A 23,623-nucleotide genomic window follows, 5' to 3' on the forward strand; every position below is an offset into this window, starting at 1 on the left:
ATAGTTAATGTATGTCAGAACTTGGGTTTTATTACCCTGGATATCCAAAGTTCAGCAGTAATGACACTAATTGCCTTTATGAGGTTGCACAGTAATGCACAATCTTGAAGGAATTTTGTGCTGTATAAGAAATAAACATATATAAAATATGAGTTGTATGGTTGCGGATATTACTCACACAAGTGTGGGCCATTCACCTACGGAATACAATAGGTACAATAAGTACAAAGCATCCCAATCAAAGGCCTAAATAAATGGCATGATGTTTTTTATAGCATGCGCAGTCTATACATTGGCCTTATACTAAAAGAATATTAAATAAACCAGCACTTTAAAGGGAACCAATTGTACAAAACGTTTGCTTTCTATGACTGTGTGCACCTTCTATGGGGAAAGTAAGAGTGTTTTGTTGAGAAAACCCCTCTTACTAGCATTATGCCACCTGCACTAGAGAGGGGGAAGGACCTCCCAGTGTAAGTGGCCATGTTGGGGCACACACCTGTATATAATGTGTATGTGTCCCAGCTTGCTCATTATATAGATGCATGTGGACTGGGCAGTTGCAAGGGGGGTTTCCTTTGCGGTATAGCCACTGCTTCCCTCAGCTGGAGTGTGTGCTCTGTTAGCCTAGGCGCACTTGAGTGGCATGGATGACTAGTAAGGTTGTCAAACAAACAGTTTCCAATGTGGCACTTACATGCTGGACCCCCGGGCCAAAAATTAGGTCATAATAAACTGAGACCCAAACCACCCAAGCTTTCTGTAGCTGAATGACCCTCTTTGTGACCATTCCATATTTAATTAAAGGGAGAGACAGAGGGTTATTGCAAGTTTCTAAATATCCTTATGTGCCAACTACCATACATCCTATATTTGTCAGTTTTTTTATTATAAAGAACCGTGGCTCACTTAGCCTTCAGTCTAATCACCATTTGCCGTTTTGTAGATGAGATGTCACAGAACTAAAAAGTAAACAACATGCAAGTTCCAAAGAAAAGAATGATATTTTATTGAGCATTTCCCATTTATTGCTTTTTTTGTCTTTTGTTTTTAAAATTACCTATCCTGGCGTTTTATCCATTGGGAAGGTATTGTTTTTGGTCCTTTCTGTGAACCAACAATTTGGCCCATAATAACTCAGCACCTGATATCTTCTGGAGCATCCTAACATTATACTGTAGTGTAGATGAAGCTTTCTGTCAGTGTCATCTGAGTCATTTCATAATGAGATTTTGCAATCTCATGTTCTCCTTTTTTTCCTCTTTTAACAATAAATTAAGAGCTATTCCTCCAAAGGTGCAAACTCCTATTTCCCTTAGCAATCATGTATGAATGGACAGAGAACCAGGTCGAGATGACCTGAACTCCTTACATACTTGGTACGTGATATGATGCTTTTCTTTGCGAAGAGATGATGCGTCATATCCACAGGGCAAAACGCCTACTCCATGGATCAACAGTTCAAATTGTACGAAGAAAAGATGTCAGTGGCAAGGGTACAAATGGAAACATCTGCTAAAAGGGACCTGTCACCCTAAGAAATAATTCCAAATTATTTTCTGCTTTGTTTGTCAAGAAAAATAAACTTTGCTCATGCCATATAAATTATAATATAAATTTCTTATGACACATAAACCACAGGCAGTGTGTTTTGCAGTAGACAAAATGACAGCCATGTAAATCCATATTTACTATTTTAATTTTAGGGCCTTTGCCTTTTAAGGACACTTTATCTTAGTACCTAATGAAATGTGGTGTAAACTATGCTTGGAATGTTTGGACTTGCAATTAGAAGTATGGTAATATCTGGAGCAGTGCTTTGAAAATTTGTTAGTTTACTGACCTACAGTATACACTATATTATTTAAATAGTTCATTTAACATTTTTTCAGTATTTAGATTCCTATATCTTGCAGCAGAAACAGAACAAAACAGGCAGTTTTAGAAAGAACAGCTTATTCTGACAAAAAAAGGCAAGCAAAAACACCCCCTCCCCCATGAAATACCTGTATATCATATATTGAAGGCACAACATTTTCAGCTGTCAGTAAACATAGATTAAGTGTGAAATGCTGCCGGCAGTGAAAGAGTTAATGTAGACTAAAAGAGTTAATGTAGAATTGGCTTTGCTATGCAAAAATGTTTGGGTCCACAACCCCCTTTAGCTGTTAAGAAAAAAAAATCTATAAACCAGTAATCATGGCACAGCCAGAAAGTTGGTTAAATAGAAGGTATTTATAACTGTCAAGAAAAATCATTAAAACCCAAGATATATAGCAGTTTATTTGCAGGAGTTCCTCTCAAACATCTGGTCGACTTCAAAAGTAGTAAGAGAAGCCAAAACTGTGCAATGCCAAGACTAAAAAGCCTTTAACTCTTCAGCTCAAGTATGTTGAGTGTTTCATTCTGTTAACTTGTTTTATGATAGAATGCCAAATACGTGGGGCTGGTTTTTCAAGGTATGGGGTCATTTGTAGTTAGAGGTCTAATGGGACAAAGGGAACCAAGCTGAAATTCCTTCAATTTCTCAATCATTTAAAGTGCTGGGAGAGAAAGACAGGTTGCAGAGCCTTAAAGGAGAAGGAAAGGCTAAGTCACTTTGGGGTGCCAAAATGTTAGGCACCCCCAAGTGACTTTAATCGCTTACCTTGTACCCCGGGTACCCTGGTGCCCCTGTTAGGAGAAAACCGCACCAGCCCGGGGTACCTGTAGCGAGCGCTTCCTCTTCCTTATTTCTTCTGTCTTTGGAATCCCTGGGCCGGCGCATGCACAGTAAAGTGAAAAAGCAGACTTTTTGGTTAAGGTTCGGCCTTTCACTCTACTGCGCATGCACAAGCACGCAGAGACGGAAGCAGGAAGAGGAGTCAGTAATATAAGTGGGTACAGTTTGAAAACGAGGAGAGGTCAAAACTGGCTTCCATTTTCGGCCCTCCACCGTGTAGGCCAGAAAAATTCCAGCCCTCTGTACCACCGAAGTTGGACACCACTGCTTTAGACTGAATCAGCAGCTTAACTGCCTGTGCATGGGGCCCTTTTATGGGCTTCGTAATCAATATCTGTCCGAAAATCAGCCAAGTGTCAATCGGGCAGGTTTGATTTTCTGCATTGGCTCAATAAAGTGGTCCTTGGTCTGATGGTGCCTATGTCGGCCATTGTAATTCGATAATAGCCTGAAATCGCCCACCTATGTCAAACAAGCAGATGTACTGTATGGCAACATTTAAGCTAATGCTACGCAGGGCTGATTCTCGCCATGTGGATAAATGCAGGCTGAGAACCAGCCTCTTCGCTGGCATCAACCTTTCACTGTGCCATTACCTGGAGCACCGAAATGCATACTGACCTGAAATCCGCTCCATGTGCCTGCACCTGGGCTGATGCAGGGGCTCTGGGTGTAGGCACAGGGAGGTTAGGAGCTGATTCTTGGACTGTAGGTAAATTTCTGGTTTTAGCCTTAAAGGGCACCTATCACAGGAAAATTGTTTTCCCCACAGATGGTGCAGCAGCCCATGTTTGCTCACATGCATAAGAAGCAAGTCTTCCAGCTCACTCATTATGTGCATCTGTGTGACATCAGTGATGGAACTCATTATTTGCTTTTTTAGAGTCTGTAAATGGTTGCCTGCCCTGGGAGCTCCCTCCCGGTGTGGGCAACACATAGCGCTACTGGAGAGCAGGGTCACCATCCACTCAGTGCGTCAGCAGAAGACAGGAATCAGCACGTTGAAACAAGTAGAACTGTGTGAAAAAACATAACATTTTCACCCAATTATGAGATTCAACTTTTTTCTGTCTTCTGCAGTTACAAGGCATTTTCAGTCTGACTTTTACCCTAAAGGCTTATAGATAATATTGTTTTTTTCTTATTCCAACCATTTATATAGCCTGCAGCTCAGGGGAGATAGGAAATACGCCATACATTTACCATGGTATTTATTCAATAGGGCTTTCTGTTCTGAAACCAAAAGCAAAACAATACACATACGTTAATAATATTACAATCAACAAGACAGCGACAAACTACTTTGTACAGTTCTATCTGCAAAAAAAGGAAGGGGGGGAAAAAGAAAAAAGAATTAACAATTTATAAATAAAACTGCAGGTCCCAGACCTGCTGAACGTGAACCATTTTCTTAAATAGGTGAATTATGTAAATCTTATGTACAACAATATGAATTCTGCAGAACAGTTTGAGGGCAGGAGAAGAAGGTGCAAAGAAGACGCCTTTCTTTTTATGGTTATGGACTTGCGATTTCTTTGCAGCGAGAGGACAAAGCAGGAACTTCTTAAAATCAGTCCATCTGATCAAACGAAATAATAATAAAAAAAATACAGAAACATACGCATTCTTATTTTTTTTTCCAACACAGCATGAACACGTAGGCAAATAAAAAATAATTCACAAGGGTTTATTTCTTCAGTATTATCTTCTTGCATCTACAAAGTCCTTTTTTTTTGTTTGCTTTGTATTTCCTTTTTTTGAGAATTAAATTAGATTAATGTTTGAAATTCTGAAGCTGTAAATATTGGTTGAATATGTCCATCCTCCCTATGTAAAAATGACCTCTAACTCAAAACCACATTTTGTAGTCCAAGAAGCATTTTCCTCTACAGTTTTATGATAAACCAAAAGGGCACTGAAGGGCAGACTTCTCCAGGGCTCAGTTAAAGTCACCAGGCTTCAGTGTAACGAACATCCACCTCTTTAAGGTTTGGCAGCTTTGCCTGTTAAGAGAACAAATCTTGTATTATTCCTTTGGCCAAAGACCAACATTCAACATTTTTTGGAAAGGAACATAACAATAGGCATTTTGATTTAGAGTATCCACCACTGTATTTCAGGGATGTCAAACCTGCTGCCTTCTAGTTACAACTTCCAGCCAACCCTTTGGCATGTGGGAGTGGGTTGGCCACAGGTTGGGCACCCTGATGGATTTCTAACCATTGTTACACAAGATATGTGCTTATAATCCTCTCATGCTGGGGAGCCTGGGAAATGCCCCCAAATGTAGAGGCGTTATTATTGCCACCCAGCCAGAAATTTACTGGCGTAAACAGAAAACCAGCTATGGTCGGTGCCGGTAATACAAATTTTCTGTAATCCCCCTCATGTATTAGTGCTCAGATCTGCTCTTTGTAAGCAGCACCTCTCCTCCTGCCCCTGGCCACCCATACCCTGCCTCCATAGCGCCCATTCCCCACCCCTATGAGGTCATTGCTCTGCCTCTGTGATGTCACTGCACGCCTCCCTGGACTGCAGCCAGTAAGACTTGCTTTCTTCACTTGCTTCCCCCCTTGCCCCAGTGCACACTGGAAGTAAGCATTGGAGGGGATATGGTGTGGCCACTTAAAACAGTGTGACTGCAGAGATTTGTAATGAATAATAGAAAAGTCACAAGCCTAAATGCATCCTTAAAATAGACAGATCTGCTTGATTAAATTACTGCAATGTCCTGCAAGAAAGCAGATGTCTCACCCAGGACTATTTTGGTAGGAGGATAAACCTATTACAAGCAGGAAATTAAAATTCAGTTTGTGTGTGCAGTCATACAGATTTAAAGTAAGGATATTTGGCAAGTAAAACACTAAGAAGATTAATACATGTCTAGATTTATGTTTAGATTTGAGTATGTATCATGGTCAGAAATAGACCTGAATCATGAGAAGACAAACTACCAAACCTGCTGATGTTTAGAAGGCAGTTATATAAAGCCAAGGAATACACTTCACATCACAAGTATTCAATGTGTGATTGTACGAGTTGAACAAAGAATCTGAGGACCCCCCAAATAAATGCATGCTACTGGATACTGTGGTTTGTTATGGGTTTCAGGGTGTGATGACTTTATTTTTACAACTTGCCGGAGCTGATGCTAAATTAAAATAATAAACATGCAGGAGGTGCCAAGTACACTACAGAACGATACTCCTCAGCAAAATGAACAGGCGGCTCATTTCTTGGGGTGTGTTTAAGATCTATGCCAAACCAGGGTGTGACTGTGTACTCAGCATATAGTGCAAATACAAAGTTTACCCTGGTCTGGCCTAATTAAAGTAAAAATATATTTTTAGGTGACAAGGTAAGATAATTTTCAGCCACAATGCTAAATATTAAATATATGGGGCTTGTGAACTGAGAAGCCTCAGTCTGTATGCAAGTGACAATTGATGCAAGGTCATTATTAAATCCCCACAGAAACTAAATAGGTGTATAGATTATTATTAACGTATTTATAAAGCGCCAACATATTCTGCAGCGCTGTACAATAAGTGGGTTTATACATTTGCATTACGTAATTACATACAAAACAACCAATAACCGATACAAGAGCTGAAGAGGGCTCTGCCCAAAAGAGCTTACATTATGGGGTCTATTTATCATGCTGTGTAAAAAGTGGAGTCAAGCATTAGGGCTCTGGCACACGGAAGAGATTAGTCGCCCGCGATAAAACTCCCTGTTCGCGGGCGACTAATCTCCCCGAGTTGCCTACCCCTGCCATCCCACCGGCGAACATGTAAGTCGCCGGCGGGATGGCAGACGCGGCGGCGCGATTTCGCGCAAATCGCCGAAAAAGACTCGCGAGTCTTTTTCGGCGATTCCCTGAAATTGCCCCGCCGCGTCTGCCATCTTGCCGGCGACTTACATGTTCGCCGGTGGGATGGCAGGGGTAGGCAACTCGGGGAGATTAGTCGCCCGCGAACAGGGAGTTTTATCGCGGGCGACTAATCTCCCCTGTGTGCCAGAGCCCTTACTGGTGATGTTGCCCAGGGCAACCAATCAGCTAGAAAGATTTCAACAGTTAGAAAATCAAAGCAAAGCATCTGATTGGCTACTATAAACAACATCACTGGTGATGTTTTACACCACTTTTTACACAGCATGATAAATATACCCTTAAGTTCCCGATTGCTAGAAGCAAGCTGAGGATTCTGGGAGTTGCCCTCTCAGTCCGCAGCAAACTGAGGATTCTGAGAGTTGTGCTTATAACAGTTGGAAGGCCAGGAGTTTGACCTTCCTGTTTTTGCTGCAGGTTGTTAAAGGATGGCTTTGGAAACCTAATTTAAAGTAATCATGTGGCCAGCATCTGCTTACCCTGGCATGAACAAAGCAGAACAATCCTGTAACTGTTTATAGCAGTTAATTCTACATTTAACACAATTACTGAGTTGCTAAGGAAGGTAGATCCAATTATACTGATAAGGACCTTATGGATATATTTAGCATGCAGGCAGAAGAGCAGAGCATGAAATAAAATTACGTATACAAAATATAAGAATGCAGTAGTCAAAACAGAAAAATACACTAGTCATAACATAGCCAGACAGTTAAGACACTGAAAATGAAAGCAGAATCAACTGTATTGAAGGCTGCGCATAATAAATTGGAACAGGGTGTCTTGTGAGGAGATTTTGCTTTCAGTAAATGACTTAGGTTATGTTGGGACACTGAGTCCTATCCACAAGATTGCTGAGTTATGTGTGGGTTGGTAGAGACAGCAGACACAGCAGCATCTCTGGGTGGTGGGGACCCTTAATACTTGAACAGACAATATACCCATTCCAAATGCATCATATTCCAAAGTGACCTCTAGTTAAACCACTGGCCAGTAATCAGTAGTCTGGTGCTCATCACATAAGCTGGCCATACACTTAAAGAGCTGCTTGTAAAAGATGGGCTAAAAGATGGAGCAACATTAAAAATTCACTCACAGCATCTGCCAGTGTCTTAAATTAGCACATAAGCAACCTGCTGGTAAGCATATGCACATCATGTGTAACTTTTAGTATGTTATGGAGTGTTTCTGGTTTTTGAATTACTGGCTTCCTCCTCTACCTCTCCCCAGTTTTCAAATGAGGTGTCATTTGTTATATTTATCTTTCTATTCAGACTCTCCTATTAAAACCACTGCCTGCTTGCAAGAGTAAATCAGACCCTAGTAATCAGATAGCACCTGAAATTAAAATTTGGAGAACTGCAGAGCAAAAATATAATTGGTTCAAAAACCACCAAAAAGTAAAAATGAGGACTAACTGCAAATTGTCTCACATTATCACTGTCAACTTTATATTATAATTATTTTAAAAGGTCAACCCCTTTTAATGTGGAAACTAGTATAGTATTGTATATCTTACCTTGAGATCCTCATAGGTGTCTGCTGACAGTTTGGTACTGTTCATGTTTAAGCTACACAGGCTCTTCATAGCTACATGGAAAACCAGAAAGTATTTTAGTTCTCGAAATTATTATAGTACAGTTCAGTACAGGGCAACAATGGAGGACAGGAAACAGAAAAGTGAGAATTGAGGAGAGGAATAGAGAACAATTGGGGCTTATTGTATATAGTGAACATTCCAGAGGGTTAATCTTTATACCAAATCGATAATGAGAGAAGAGAGAAGGGAAACCCACTTAAACCTTGCAGTGTATCTAGCTATCCTACCGTGTATCCTGATATATCTCTCACTAGATACAGTTTTCCCCAGAATTATTCTAGCCTTAACTGCAGCTCTTTGATCAGTCAGTGGGCTACTGGTGCTCCCAATGAGCTTTCGTAAATCTCTTAGGCTGGCAGAGGGAAAAGTTCTGTGAGATGAATGAGAGAAGGGAAGGGTAAATCCTTACAGCTCAGTGCCAGGAGTCCAGCATCTGTGACTGGAGTCTCACACAGGTTGAGAACTTGCAGAGTGGTGAGGTGCTCCGACAAAACCCGCAGTCCAGCATCTCCAAACTTTTGGAAAAGAAAAACAGAATTTGTATTTATGGTTTCTATATGGACAAGTGTTTTGTACAGGAATACACAAAGCAATAATTTCAACCTATAAACCTATTTGGTTCAGCAGAACACCTAGGATTAGTTGAAATCCCACAAAAAGGGTCAGGACCAGAATCATGGATCTGGTTAATCCCTAGTTTTACGACGACATTCACAGTACAATTTACTGTTCTGATCTTTTAAATGTGTGTGTTTAAATTATACTGTAAACTTCAGAGCCACTGAAAATGAAGGTATATGATGCATTACTTGCAATAACTACAGTAAAGGGGTCACTTCCACTTTTGCCACTAACCACCACTCCCCAACATTAAAGTCTAAATGACTTGCAAGTTAGAGGCTGGGTAGGGGGCTGGAGGGGATGCTCATAAGTGCCTCATCTGCAATTCTCTCATTGATACAAAGCTGTTGAATGCAGGCAGCACAGTATTCATAGGGGTGGTCACTCTGAAATGGAGCACAGAGACTTTTAGATATCCATTTAGTGTAGAGGACAGGAAGCGCAAAAAAAAATTAAGGATGGCCCCTGTTTTTTTCCACTTTGGTCCCTGCCTTCCATATCATAAATTAACCAGCCAACATGTATTTTAGCTATATTATCTCTGAAAGAAGAGAGACAATATTTATTATTGAAATGTGTTATTTTTAACAGAGAACATTTACTTGTACATTTATGTAATGTATTGACATAACCCTCTATAATTCTATGAAGCCTAATTTTTGCACCAAAATCCACTCAGTGTAGCTGCTCACAGGCCAAAGCTGTGCCTGTCAATGGAGCTACATGAAAGAGTAAACGGAAGCGCATCTGTTTTTCTTTGCCTGCTTAAAAACCACACTTTATGGAAAATGTAATTTATATCTTGTAGGCAGCATCAGCATTTACAGTATATCAAGTGGGTTGCATTGATGAAGTGTTCAAGGTTACAAAAATCTAATACTTTATATACTAATTTCATCTGGAATCATATTTATATTGCACCTCACAAAATCAGGTTTTTAGATTTTAGCTGGAAATGCCTCCTACCTGAGTTGACCACAGGTTTAGTTGCTTGAGTGAAGGCAGTTTTATGAGTTGTTCTGCGCAGGCACTCGTTACATTGGTGAAGGCCAGGCTGAGGTTTTCCAGGTTTCCAAAGGAGCCAGAGGTCAGTAACCTGGCAAGGTCAGCGTCCTAAATAACAAATAATGAAGTCACATATTAGCTTCATAAATTTCCGGGTTAGACTTCTTGTTCTGTCCGCTTCACGTGCCAGAGAGGCATGACTATTATTTGATGGGATAGCTTTTACATCCCTAAGGGCAATGACACTAGAGCTACTTGTCATGGCTACAAAATAGACAATACTGATAACTGTCTTCACGCGTGTTTTAGCAGAGGTAAACTGTAATACGGTCTATGGCAGTGTATTCTCTGACATTTTGTAGCCACGACATGTACCTGGCCACAAGTAGCTCAGTTTGGCTGTCAAAAGATTTGCCTGTTTACAGTAGGGCAAGAGATACTTACTGTAGACTTGGATGGCAGCGTCAGGCGAGTGGGTCCTCCTTTCCTTTGCTGCAATTAAAGGCAAAAATAGAATCAGGAAACAAAGGTTTTGTGCAGACAACAGTCCCCAAAATGTAATTTTGTACCCCCCCCCCCATATGGGGTCAGATTTTGGTTAGTAAATCACTGGTGGTTTTGAGCTGGATTTATATTAATAGCATTAACAGATTTCAATGCAGAATTCTGCTGGAGAAGCTCAATTAACTGATGGGTTTTGTTTTTCCATGAGAGTATACCTTTAAGTTGGGTTAAAAAAAGACCAAAGACCATCGAGTTCAACCCTTAGAAGCTCTCTCACACACACCAAATGCTTTTAGCAAGTATATTTTGTTACACACAAAAAACTAAGCACATATTATCAGCAGTGTGGTAGAGGATATTGCAACACTTGCCTTCCCTTACAAGAACCTCTATGAATGTGTTACAGAGCAACGTGTCCTCTGACAAACCTGACATTCCTTAAACTAATGTAATTACACCAATCAATTACACCAATCAATTTTGTCTCTTCATGTTCAGCAGGTACAGCCTGTCAGTACACAAAGTCATTTCATTTTTAATGTGTACATATTTGTCACAACTGGGAATCTCACATTTTGTATAATGGGTGACTTATATAGTGCTTTTCTCTCATATGAATTTAATGCCCATTGGTACAGCTAATCCTTAAATTGAACCACAAACTGAAAAAGGTTTAGGATTCAGTTAACCATGGAGCTACCCTGGCATGATCTGTAGATACATCTTGTATCATTTAGCAATTATATGCCAAGTTATATGGCTTAAAGATTGTTTAAGAAAAGAAAACATTTAGGACACATAAGCTTTATGTGGCTAGGAGTGACCTTTGCTTGCCGAGAGATTAGGTAGTTAAGGAAGCGCAAGTCCGAGGCGTTACTGCTACCATCCTAGTGGGGCTGTGATTGACTAGCTTTTTGTGTGACTGAAATCACTTGTTTAGCCCAGTGGGAGTATTAATGTGGAAACTGTCTGCATTGCGCAGTTGCTCTTGTAGCTTTACCAGGGCTCTTTTCAGCAAATTCATGGAAGAAATATTATATTGCCTTATTGCTTTCTTTGACCTGTCGTTACAATTTACAAGTCTGTGCCCCGCTCAGGGTTTAAAAGTTCCATCACCAACGCAGAAGCTAACATAATATTTAGCAAACATGTTTTTATGACTGGCAACTGATGCTGCCATATCCTTTAATATTCGTCTTAATGACAAACTGTGACGGTAAAAGAAATCTGTAGACCATGTATCAATGGCACCTGCTCTCTGTATTCTTTAATTTCATGGTCCAGACCACTTTCATGGTCCTACGTGCAATATAAATTTAGAACCCACCAGCTCCTTTAACTCTCGCTGTCTGTCACACAGCTGCTCATACATTCTCTTCCCTACGTCTGTGCTTTCCAGAGTGGAGATGATCTGCAACTGGGTGTCATTGTTTTCTATGATGTTGTATTCCAGCATCAGACAAAGAATCTGAAAACACAAATTAGAAAATATCATTTTAAGATATAATTCTGCAAGCATAAGAAATCGGATTCTCTTTCTGAAAACTAAAATTCTATCCATAATTCATAAATCATTATGAAGCTGTACTTTGAATTCAGACACTTTACACAGTACATGAGTATTTGGTCTATATTGCAAGCCAGAAGTATCCAAACTAACATGGTCAATGAGACACTCAAAGGACTCCATGCAACAAGTTTAGGAGGGTCCCCTCTATAACTTATACTCCCACCTACAGGGTATTTCATTTTACAGCATGGAATTTCCCTTTCATTCAAAAAGAGGTTGATTACTACATTTTGTTCACAAATATTGGTCCCCACCAAAAATCTGCCCAGTCAGGTTTTGGCATTCTATAGGGTACAACCAAATGCAACAAAACATGTATGCAAAGCCCATGGCTGTCCAGACTAATTTGATGCCATATGGGAACCCTGGGTGTCTCATCAGGCTTCAGAATAAGGGTGAAGACACACAGAGCTACTAAGTAGCAGCTACTTGTCATGGCTGCCAACACCAGAAAACACCCTGCCATAGATAATACTGAGAATTGCCTCTGCTAAAGCACACTTAGGGCTCTGGCACACGGGGGAGATTAGTCGCCCGCGATTAACTCCCTGTTCGCGGGCGACTAATCTCCCCCGTGTGCCAGAGCCCTTAGAGAAAATTATCAGTAAATGATCAGCATTGTCTATTTTAGTAGCCACAACAAGTAGCTACTACTAGTAGCTCTGTGTGTCTTCACTCGAACTCTGTAACCCCCTACCAAAACAATTTCCCTGCAGGCTTTACCCCTAACTTTCCTATTTTCTTCTTCCTTCTTCCACTTTTTATAGCTTTCTTGCTTTAAATTAAAAAAAAACACATATGCAACATTACATTTCCAGGAATATGCTTTTGTACAAAGAAACACAAATTCCATTTTTTAATAGCCCATGTGATGCCTGATAACTTATCTAGCTTAATATATTGCTATCAAAAGCATAATAATTTATCATTAGCTTAGGCAAATTTAATCCTGTTGGTTTTGGTGCACATACATTTTGTTACTTGTGCCTGCTATTCATACATTTAGTACTATATGGCCTACAGGCCAGTCCTTTGTTATTTTAACTTTTACTCAACCTCCACATGTAGATCTATGCAGAACACTAACATTCTTCTGAATACATTCAATACATAGAACAGCCTTGTGTATGAAGTTGCTGTGCATACAGGAATGCAGACCACAGACTTCCTTAATTAGCATGGTATGTAACAAAAAATGACATCATAGAACAAGATGGAATAGAGAGGCAGAGCCTTGTGCACTCCACTGGCAGTGATTTTCAAGATACAGCAGGTTGTGCCTGGGCATGGCTCGAACATTATAGGCTAGAAGGATAACTGCACATGAATATTATAAAGTGTTCTTGTACCTCCACCATCGTCTGGTTGCCCCTCAAGGCAAGCAACATGCAAGGCCCCAGCTTGTTTTCAGCCAGCGAGAGCAGAAATTTTTTAGTTTTGTAGCAGGAACCCATCAAAATGTGAACCTGTATGACAAGAGAAAATCATTTTTATTAGTCGTCTATAAAATAGTGTCTTGAAATCCAACATACTGTATTTCACAATGAAATTTTTTTTAAAGGGGGAAAACATACTGTCACCCCTTTTTGACACAACTTCAATCAGTTGGGCATACATACAAAATTACAAAAACCCTCTGCTTTCCAGAGAATCTGTGTACCACCCACTATGGAAAGCAGAGGGGCTTCAATAAACTCATACAAAAAGTATTTGCTAGGAATGGAAATTGTGATAAAACAACTTAAAAGCATCTAAAATGTCCAGTATAAAAATAGCCAGGAAATATCAAAATCACTGACATGGGCACAGACACAGTTCCATGTCCATGCCATTAATCACATTATTTGCAGGTTACTTTTGTACTGGATATTGTAGAAGGTTTTCTTATTGGAACTGACTGAATTAAAAACAGCCAGCAAAAACCTACAAAGAGAAATTGATAGGGAGGGTTTGCATTCAGTTTGTTTTTCAATGCTTAATAAAATACATGGAAATAGCTTATTCTGCAAAGGTGCATATTTATCTGTATACATCATGAGTGAGAACAGCAATCACCCTTAGTTTCTAATAAAAAGTGTCCTCCGGTGGCCATATGGTAGAAAGCTTTGTTGGATTTACCAAGTAACTATGTCTGTGCCATAAAGACATGGAGTCATTTTTACTCAGCTACAAACAGCCCTCTGCTCTCTTTAAGATGTGTCTATTGTAGTTATCTTGAAAGGATACACAATAGTCCCCAAATATCCACTTGTTGCAATGCAAAATGAGAGCTTTTCATATGAACCAGTCAGCAGTTGGCTTTCATATTAAAGGAAGTAATTCCTTTCTATGGAGTTAATGAACTAGGACTTTGTATAACCCTGAGTGAATATAAAAATGACCAGCATTTTAAGGGATTTGCAGAATTCTGTACATATAATTTTTTTTCCTTCTGTATTTGAGATGGAAACTTTGGAGACTGTTTCAGGTTCTTCTTTGAAAGCTGGGACATATGGTACACAGTAATAGCCCATAAATTCTGGCTCAAACATTTATCAACATTCCTTCTAAATCCAGGGATCGTTGCGCCAGGGCGGCCTTGCTTCCTCCTACAAGCAAATGCCAAGAAATCCCGGGAGCACCATGAGAAGTGCTTTATGCAGGGAAACTTTATGAATATCTACAGACATGGAACTGATTTAGTCGGAACTCTGAAATAACAGAGATAAAACGGCTTGAATGTAAATTCTTGGGATAATTGTATTTTAATTCTTGTGCATCCAGAATTACATCTCCCCATAAGTATCTACAGATCTGCAGATGGTTTTAGCTCATATCATACGGTAACATTATATTTGATTGTGTGAAAATTGCAGCACATTGCCAACATGCAATACATCTAGTTTATTCAATTTTAAACCAAAGATTTTAAGTATTTTTTTATTTTTTTTGGATCCAGGGAAGGGAGTACAAAAAGCAAGAAAGGGGTAACAATGTAAGCGTTGAGGTTCCCTTTAGTGCTTTTAGTTGCTTTTTAGTGCAAAAAATCATGAAAAAAAATCAAACTTGAATGATGATAAATCACCCCCCTTAATGTCTGCACAGCAAGCTGTATAACTCCTCCCACACAGTAAAAATCAAATATACAGATAAATAATTCTCCCAAGGGCTGACTACACTGTCTCAGCATACTACTGAACATCTTAAAAAAAATTTAAGGGTTAACCTTTTACATTTTAATTATTAGGGCTTAGCTACATTGTACACTGCCTGGGTTGGGCTGAGGGTATGCTGGGAGGTAAAGTCCAAAGAGGTCACTGCTGACATCTTAGCTAGGCTGAATGTGATAACCAGCATCATAAACACTTGGTATGGCCCCAGCATGTTCAAGGAATACTCCAACCACATGAATAACTGCAGGCTTAGAAATGTAATTGTGAACATTGCTGGAAGACATGGGGGAAAGCTAGAGACTTGGACTAAATATAGAGTGACAGCAACAGATATCACTGTGTAGCAATAAATGTAATGATTTACTCCTTTGGCCAAGCCACCAAATGAGCAGATATTTACCTGGTAAATTCACATTATCTTTAACAGTTATCAGCAATGACTTCTTGCAAAGAAACCCACTGCACCTTAACTCTTCTATAGTGCACATAGCCATCATTTGACACAGTCACTTGTGTCTTTGCACTAAAGAGCGGAAAGCTCAGGTGGTTTTACTGCAATAGCACTGCGTTGATCACTTACCATAACTGTGCATATGTAGCTGGTGTAGGGCTAAATACACACATTACATTTTGCATAGAGACTTTTTGCGTACAGTGTCCTTGTTAATTTCATATTTAAGCACAAGGAGGTAGAAGTAAACCAATGAACGTAGGAATAATGTTTTTGTTAAAAAAAAAAAGTTGCAACATATTCCTTTGCCAGTTAAACTGAGCAAGTTGAACATGACTTTTGCCTTCCCAAACATGGATGGTTTTAAGGCATAATACATTAAACAGCCATAAAAATAACTCACGTTATTGCAGACACGTACCATACTGGCAAAGAGTTCACCATCGTCATCACAGGCTACCCCTCCCGGGCTGTACAACTGGAACCACCCGTCTTTCCCTGCTCTGACACTCAGGAGGCATGAGTGGACCTGTGGGGCATAAGCACAATGGTTAGAGCTTCCAGAACAAAGTGCAGAGGTCACAGGCACAAGGGCAGCTTGTATTTAATGCCTACCTTATGTTACATTAATTGCAGGGCTCCTTGCATCACCTGATTTCTGTATAAGGAAAGGAGATGCCAGGGTATGCCCATATCCTGCCCCCTGTATGCAGTTGCAGCAGGTTTAGGTAGCAACTCTTGATCCTTGACAGTCAGAGGCACCTGCAACTCCTGTGGTGGGTGCAGGTGCATTGTGGGTAAAACAAGGCTTGCTCTCCTCAGTAATAAAGCTGTTTTAGCTTACAAATGTGCTGGGTGCCACAACTCCTAATTTATCCTCTCTATACATTTTTGTATGTTTAACATATAATTAATTACAGCAACTCTGGTACATAAAAATGAATGTCTAGCTCAAAGCTCTTGACCCCTGACAAGCAGGTCCGGAAAGTGGACACTAAATAGAGCAATACGCATACAAAGAAACTTACAAATGATGAAACAAAGCCTAAAGGAAAGTGTACGTCTCTCACAAAAGCAGAGTCTCATGTCTCACACAGTATAATATTATTAGTTGTATCAAATATAGCTCCCAGGAGTCTCAGGTGGCAGCTGTCTTACTGGGTTTTGTGTGACTTCCCCTGGACCAATCAAGAATTAGCCAAAGTAGAACTTCATCAACTATCTTTTAATACCCTCAATTACTTTAGTTTCTATCGCTTTTATGGAAAATGTTTTTCAGTCACAAATCCTGCTGCACAGGAATAGTGCCCACATGCAAAGCAATACATTTATAGGAGTGCTTGTATTAGATATGGGATTAATACAGGGTCAATTTGTAGTTCAATTTATATCCATAAAGAAGTAGCTGTACATTATTATCTTATACAAGGAAACAATTTAAACACTGCATTTAAGATTTTTAACCCTGGTGGCTCATATATCCCTACCCCTCAGTCGAGACATTACAATAGAGCACATTATTTGTTGTGGCATTATAGTTTCCTCTCGAGGCAACTTCCGCGATTTCACTAAAATCGTGCCGCCACGTATGCCATCCCACCGGCGATTTACATTTTCGCCGGTGGGATGGCATTACGGGGAGATTAGTCGCCCGCGAACAGGGAGATTTGTCGCGGGCGACTAATCTCCCCGTGTGCCAGAGCCCTAAAAGGGCACATTATTGCCTATAAAAGCTACAGGCATTTATAACCTTATGCATACATACACATGGGAGAACTGATAAGAGCTGTTGATTCAACAATAAAACTCCCTGCAGACCTTACAGATGTGTATTTCAGTTGAGGTTATAGCTTTTTCTACAGGCAGAGTTGAACACACTGGCAGACATTCCATAAAAATGCTGTTTCCCAAACACAGAAGTGTGTAGATTAAAAATAACAAGTTTCCATTTCTGGAAAATGTAAAATGATTTTAAGAGGGAGCAAAGTAAATACAGACGATCCAACTAAAATGAAAACTAAAATAATGGCTTAAATACGCAAACTGTGACGCCAATAATATTCTATATCTGACTTGCTCACAGAATGCTGTGATAGTCATAGAGAAGCTTTAATTGGACCAGTCCCGCAACCCTCCAGCTGTTTTATCACAATCCTACCCCATGTACTTGTAAATGCACAACATTTGAAAGAGCATGTTTCCCTATTTGCTTTGAGGTAAGCAAAATATCCGTGTTTGGCTTAGCCATTTGACAACATTAAAAAGTCGAAATAGTTTTTACCAGCTCTAGTAACCAATCAAATATTTTTTATATTATTAAACACCTTTATGCAAAATTCTATCGCTTCCAGAGAAAACTCTGAGCTTAGATTAAAGACAGAGGTAGTGAGGTAACTGGCTGAGCTCATCCCAAAGAGTGTGTTTTGCTAGATAAATAATATGACAGCTGCCAAGCACTCCTCACAGAGCAACAGCAGTGTAGCGTGACCATTCTCATTCCCAGACTGCCGCACTTCAACTTTCCACTGATTATTATATACACCCTTTCATTTCTTTTTTTTGCTACTTTTGCATTTTCCCACACCTGTCTGTTTGCTTATGCTGTGCCCCGTCTCAATCCTGTCTCCATTGTACTGCCAATGGCCTTAACACGCTAAATCCTGGGAACCCAGAATTTTTCCAGAAGGAGTACACATAGAAATAAGGGTTTATTGCAGGTGCTCACCAAGTCAGTGTGGGTGGCCACCTCTTCTCGATAATTAACAAGCTATCCAATTCTTTTGTCTTCCATCTTGTTAATAATTAATTAGTATCAGTTGTATTGGCCAGGTGGAAACATTAGCGCCGATTTCAGGTGGGTGACATACTGTATATATATAGCCTCACACAAAGAAATCTTCTTTAATAATTGGCTGATGTGACCTAACATGTATGTGTGCCCTTGGTTTGTTTGTGTGCACTGAAAATCATATGATCCTTAGTACTTAAAATAATACTGTCATGGGAAAACAAGTTTTTTTCAAAACTTCTCCAGCAGAATCCTGCATTTTTTATTTTCAAATTTCACATGGGGCTAGCCATATTCTTTATCTCCCAGGGTGCCACAGCCATGTGACCTGCGCTCTGATAAACTTCAGTAACACTTTACTGCTACTACAGTATCCCTTTAAAATGGCAATTTTCTATTTAGGATTACCCAGTGGCACATACTACTTAAAAAGTATGTTTTTATGAAAATGGATTATTAAAATGAAACATGGCTTTACATCTGAGCTATTTTATGTTAGAGACCTACATTGTTATGGGTGTAGATTTCCTTTAACATTCCTGTATGTTTTAAGGCAAAGATACTCAGAGCTACTTAGAAGCAAAAAAGAAACAAACACTCAGAGACAATTAGCAATAAATGATCAGCATTCTCTATTTTAGTAGCCATGACAAGTAGCTGCTACTAGTAGCTCCGTGTGTCTTCACCCTAAGGGCTCTGGCACACGGGGAGATTAGTCGCCTGCGACTAATCTCCCTGTTCGCGGGCGACTAATCTCCCCGAGTTTCAGGAAATCGCTGAAAAAGACTCGCGAGTCTAAAGGTGTAGCACCTACTTTTTCTCAGCTACTAAACTCCAGAAAACACCCTGCCATAGAAAATACTGCCTTTGCTAAAACACACATAGAGACAGTTATCAGTAAATGATCAGCCACAAGAAGTAGCTGCTACTAGTAGCCCCGTGTGTTTTCACCCTTAGGGCTCTGGCACACGGGGGAGATTAGTCGCCCGCGATAAAACTCCCTGTTCGCGGGCGACTAATCTCCCCGAGTTGCCTACCTCTGCCATCCCACCGGCGAACATGTAAGTCGCCGGCGGGATGGCAGACGCGGCGGCGCGATTTCGCGCAAATCCATGAAATTGCCCCGCCGCGTCTGCCATCCCGCCGGCGACTTACATGTTCGCCGGTGGGATGGCAGAGGTAGGCAACTCGGGGAGATTAGTCGCCCGCGAACAGGGAGTTTTATCGCGGGCGACTAATCTCCCCCGTGTGCCAGAGCCCTTAGCGGGTAGGAAGAACCGATTGGGAGGAGTGTGCACTGGTCTGTAATGAACTTAGACCTCCAACAATGCAAACCACTGTGCTGCCCAATCCTGTCAGTATGTGAATGGTGTAACAGGAAAACCAAGATATAATGGAGCCACGAGTTTTGGTCTCACCACAGTTCTGTTAGATCACAACAAAGCTCCCACTAATGCGTGCGGCCAAATTTATATCTGCCTGCTTAATTCCATTCCGGCCAGCTTTGGAATTTTAAACTTAAGAATTAGTCTGGGGTGATCCGTTGCCCTGTTCTACCAAGATTTCTTTAGCTAGTGTGCTAGATTTAACCTCCAACCATTTTTTGAGTGTTAGGGTCACATAAAAATCAACAGCAAAGCGGGATCATGAGGGGTAAATTTTCCATCAAGTCTTGTACCAAATACATATCGCATTAAAGAAAATATGATGGCAGTATCAGAATCTCAATAACTTATATGAAAATATTGTTATTCAGCTATCACACTGAAAAATAACAGCACATTCTACATCTACACTTGTTAAGCATAGTGAACTCCCAGCATGTTGTTTCCAAGCCTTTCATGGCAACAAATATGGTCATTAATTATTCCCGTTCTTTGCTAACAAATAAGAGCATAGGATCTGATGAAAGTCAGAATGGTAGATTCCTAAGTAATCAAGCAACTGGGTAATTAGCACAGTGACTTGATCAACTGTGAAACCGCCGTTTTCTCATGATTACAGGATACCTACTTTTTACAACTTATGCCATTTGTGTCAGTAAATATTTTTAGTTGCTTTGCCGTGTAAGAGCCTAATTTCCTTAAGGTAAGAACACATGGGACGTTGTCACCCAACTGTGTTACAAGTGGTGATTCAGATATACTTTAAGGCCAAAACATCAGGCCACATAATAAGTGTGTGGGAGGTGCAGTTTCACTAAAGCTTTCCAAAAAAATGTACATAGGAAGCATTGGAAGACTGTATTTTCAGTCCTAAAACATGTACTGTAGTAAGATGACGTCTGAATGATGTTTTTTAAAATAGTTAAATTTCGGCCAAAAATCCCAGATTCTCATGTTTAAGGACAGCAAAAGGGAACAAAGCCCTTGCTCACTAGCAAGCACTTCAATAGCCAATGTTTTTTTCTCTACACAACCACCCATGGATCAGTTTTACCTCTTGCCTGGGGTCCTCTGCAAATCTCTGTATGACATGTTTCAGTTCCCTACAAATAAAATAAGAATACAGTAGTTACTTACTGGTTACCAGTTGCTAGATTGAAAAAAACTTGAATGGAACCAAATTCTCTTTCTATGGAAAAGCATTCAGGCCTATGCTGAAAACCAGAATAAAGAAAAGTAGAAGATGGAATTGTACAGGATCTATTACAATATTCAGGACAAAGCGGTACATTTGTAAGCAGCTGTTTTGTGTATTTGTTATATTGTACTTCTGAGCATGCACACTAGGGGGTTAAGTAATAATGAGCGCAATGTTTGCTTGGATCGCTAATACCCCACAACAACCAATGAGATGAGATCTTCGTTTTCAAACAGCAGAAATAAACTGCTATGGGTTACTAGACACAGATCGAATCCTGCACCTGTTATTTAAACCATGATGCCACATTTTTATGAATTAATAATTATTTTTTTATTTTATAGCACAGGTGTTGCTCATTGGGTAAACACATGGCTATAGCACAGGGCTCATTTACAGTGTCCTGGATAAATGACGAGTTCACACAGTATCTGAAGGGGAACACTTTAGGGGGCAAGTAAGGCACTGTATTAGGCACTGTAAAACTAGAAGGCACTGTATTAGAAAAAAATATATATATTTTTCCATTACATGGCCCCAGTTGATTTAAGGCAACAAGGGGGTTATGTAAATCATGTATATTTAATTCATTTGATATACCTTACTATGATACTTACTTTGTGAATGTTTCATGTGCAAGAGCTCTGTAACAAGAAAAAGAACATAAATATGCATTAAATCTAAAAAAGGCCAAATGTGTTTGTACAAGGAAGCAAATCTGACTTGATATATCACCACCATGGTGGCAATACACCCTAAACAGTCCAAAGCAATCACAAAGCACAGTCACTGGCACTATTACAACCTAACAGAGCTGCACAGCAAATCCCCTTCAACTCAATCCTCAGGGATGTCTGGTATAAAAGATCATCCTTGGGAGGATGATCGGTTATACACTTCTACTGGTCTGTCATCTCAGTTTTTATCCACCAAGACACAGCTAGCTATATAAAATCAAAAAGTGTAGCTTATTAGGTTTCTCTAGTTTAGGAATTCTAAGCAGGCAAGGTGTAGGAAGGAAGTAGTTTTCTTCAATTAAAGTTACATCAGTTCAGAGTACTGAGGATAATAGGATATATTTTAAAGTCACTCATTACATGATTAAATGTAGATTAAAAAACTCCCATACAATGTAAAATTGCTTAGAGGGCTCTCAGAAGGGTGTATGTCCTCTATAAGCAAATACCAATGCAATATGCTGAGGCAAAACTGCCAGTTGCTAGAGGGAGGCACACAATTAGTGTGAAGACACACAGAGCTACTAGTAGCAACTACTTGTTACAGCTACTAAAATAGACAATGTTGATCTTTTACTGATAATTGTCTCTACATGTGTCTAAAGGTGCCCATACACCTTAAGATCCGCTCACTTGGCGATGTCGCCAAGCAAGCGGATCTTCTCCCGATATCCCCCACCTACGGGTGGGCGATATCGGGAGAATCCAGGCTAATTATAATGACGGGCATAGGCAAAGTCGGTCCGGGTACCGCATCAACGAGCCGATGTGGTCCCCGATCCGACTAGATTTTCTGACCTGCCCGATCGAGATCTGCCTGATTTCAGGCCAGATATCGGTCGGGCAGGCCCGTCGGTAGTCCCCATACATGGGCTGATTAGCTGCCGAACCGGTCTAAGGGACCGATATCAGCAGCTAGAATCAGCCCGTGTATGGGGACCTTTAGTATTGTCTATGACAGTATTTTCTGGCGTTTCATGTTACTGCATTAACTGCACTAAGGGATAGGCAAGCTTATTGGCAGGTTATTGTTAGAGCTCAGAGTCCCCCACACGTTAGCTGTGCCTAGGAGGCACTTAACTTTTAACACTGCTTCTCTATTGCACTCTGTGGCAGACTTCTGAAAACATACTGTATAAACTTTACTCCATGTGACTCATTTTGTTTTGTCAGAAAACCCAAGTGACTTCATTAAGCTGCAGCCACAGCTTTACTAATGAGTGGAAGAACAATTACAGGTCACTTTGCAAGGTACGTTGCATCATGACAGTGGAAGAAAATGGCCCCTGGTGAGTTGCTAAAAAGCCTGATTTGGCTAAATGACGCCAACATGTTTTTACTGACTGCAGCTGGAGCACCTGAACAGGTTGCACATAATGTGTGTGAGAAGGAGGAAGGCCTCGTGGGGATGGCGCACTGATAAATGGGACAATTAAGGATGGTAATCTTTAGTCTCTCAGGTATGTTTTCTTAAGCACGAGTGCTCATTAGTAAGCCATCCGAGCAGCCTTGCAGCTTCAAAGGGGACAAATCTGCCTTGAGGTCATCAAAACATGGAACACTTCAACTCTTTTAGTGGCATTACCTCAACATGGGATTTTTCTGTAAATACAATGCATGAAGATAGCATGACCTTTATACTACAATATAACTGCGTTTCTGTTTAAATATTTAGCAAAACACTTTTTGTGTGTCACAACTCACAGAAGCTGCATTTATATCCATACCCCATTTAATACAATAGCTTTACTAAAGATAGACGCAAGGTGTGAGCAGTCATGCATACATATCACCTATTGCCATTGGATCAGTGCTTAATTCCGAGAGTTCAACTTACTCTTTGGGGAAGGGGATGGGCTGCAGAAGAATGGCCAAGGCTGGCCTCCAATCATCGTAGTCTGACCTATAATAAAAAAAAAGCATATTGTTATTGTGGATTTCTTAATCTAATACTCCAGCATGGTATATCAATTTATTATATATATTATGAATATCACA

The 23,623-nt window shown here is 40.2% G+C and overlaps 1 protein-coding gene across 2 annotated transcripts in view; it reads right to left on the minus strand.

Annotated features, from left to right (window-relative positions):
- Positions 1–3,916: 3,916 nt before the first annotated feature.
- Positions 3,917–23,623, minus strand: part of cmip (c-Maf inducing protein) — a 124,002-nt gene continuing 104,295 nt past the window's right edge. The window contains exons 11-21 of one of the 2 annotated variants that reach the window (XM_004913537.4): positions 23,463–23,528; positions 21,506–21,532; positions 20,745–20,793; positions 15,921–16,046; positions 13,264–13,380; positions 11,672–11,812; positions 10,285–10,332; positions 9,802–9,948; positions 8,624–8,729; positions 8,134–8,204; positions 3,917–4,725 (exon numbers count right to left, since the gene is read on the minus strand). In XM_004913537.4, the coding sequence (XP_004913594.1) occupies positions 4,672–4,725; positions 8,134–8,204; positions 8,624–8,729; positions 9,802–9,948; positions 10,285–10,332; positions 11,672–11,812; positions 13,264–13,380; positions 15,921–16,046; positions 20,745–20,793; positions 21,506–21,532; positions 23,463–23,528 (952 nt within the window). In that variant the 3' untranslated portion in view covers positions 3,917–4,671. The remainder of the gene's footprint in view (positions 4,726–8,133; positions 8,205–8,623; positions 8,730–9,801; positions 9,949–10,284; positions 10,333–11,671; positions 11,813–13,263; positions 13,381–15,920; positions 16,047–20,744; positions 20,794–21,505; positions 21,533–23,462; positions 23,529–23,623) is intronic. The other variant, XM_002938136.4, reaches the window with a different exon arrangement.

This window comes from Xenopus tropicalis, chromosome 4, assembly GCF_000004195.4.
Source record: "Xenopus tropicalis strain Nigerian chromosome 4, UCB_Xtro_10.0, whole genome shotgun sequence".
Taxonomy (NCBI): domain Eukaryota; kingdom Metazoa; phylum Chordata; class Amphibia; order Anura; family Pipidae; genus Xenopus; species Xenopus tropicalis.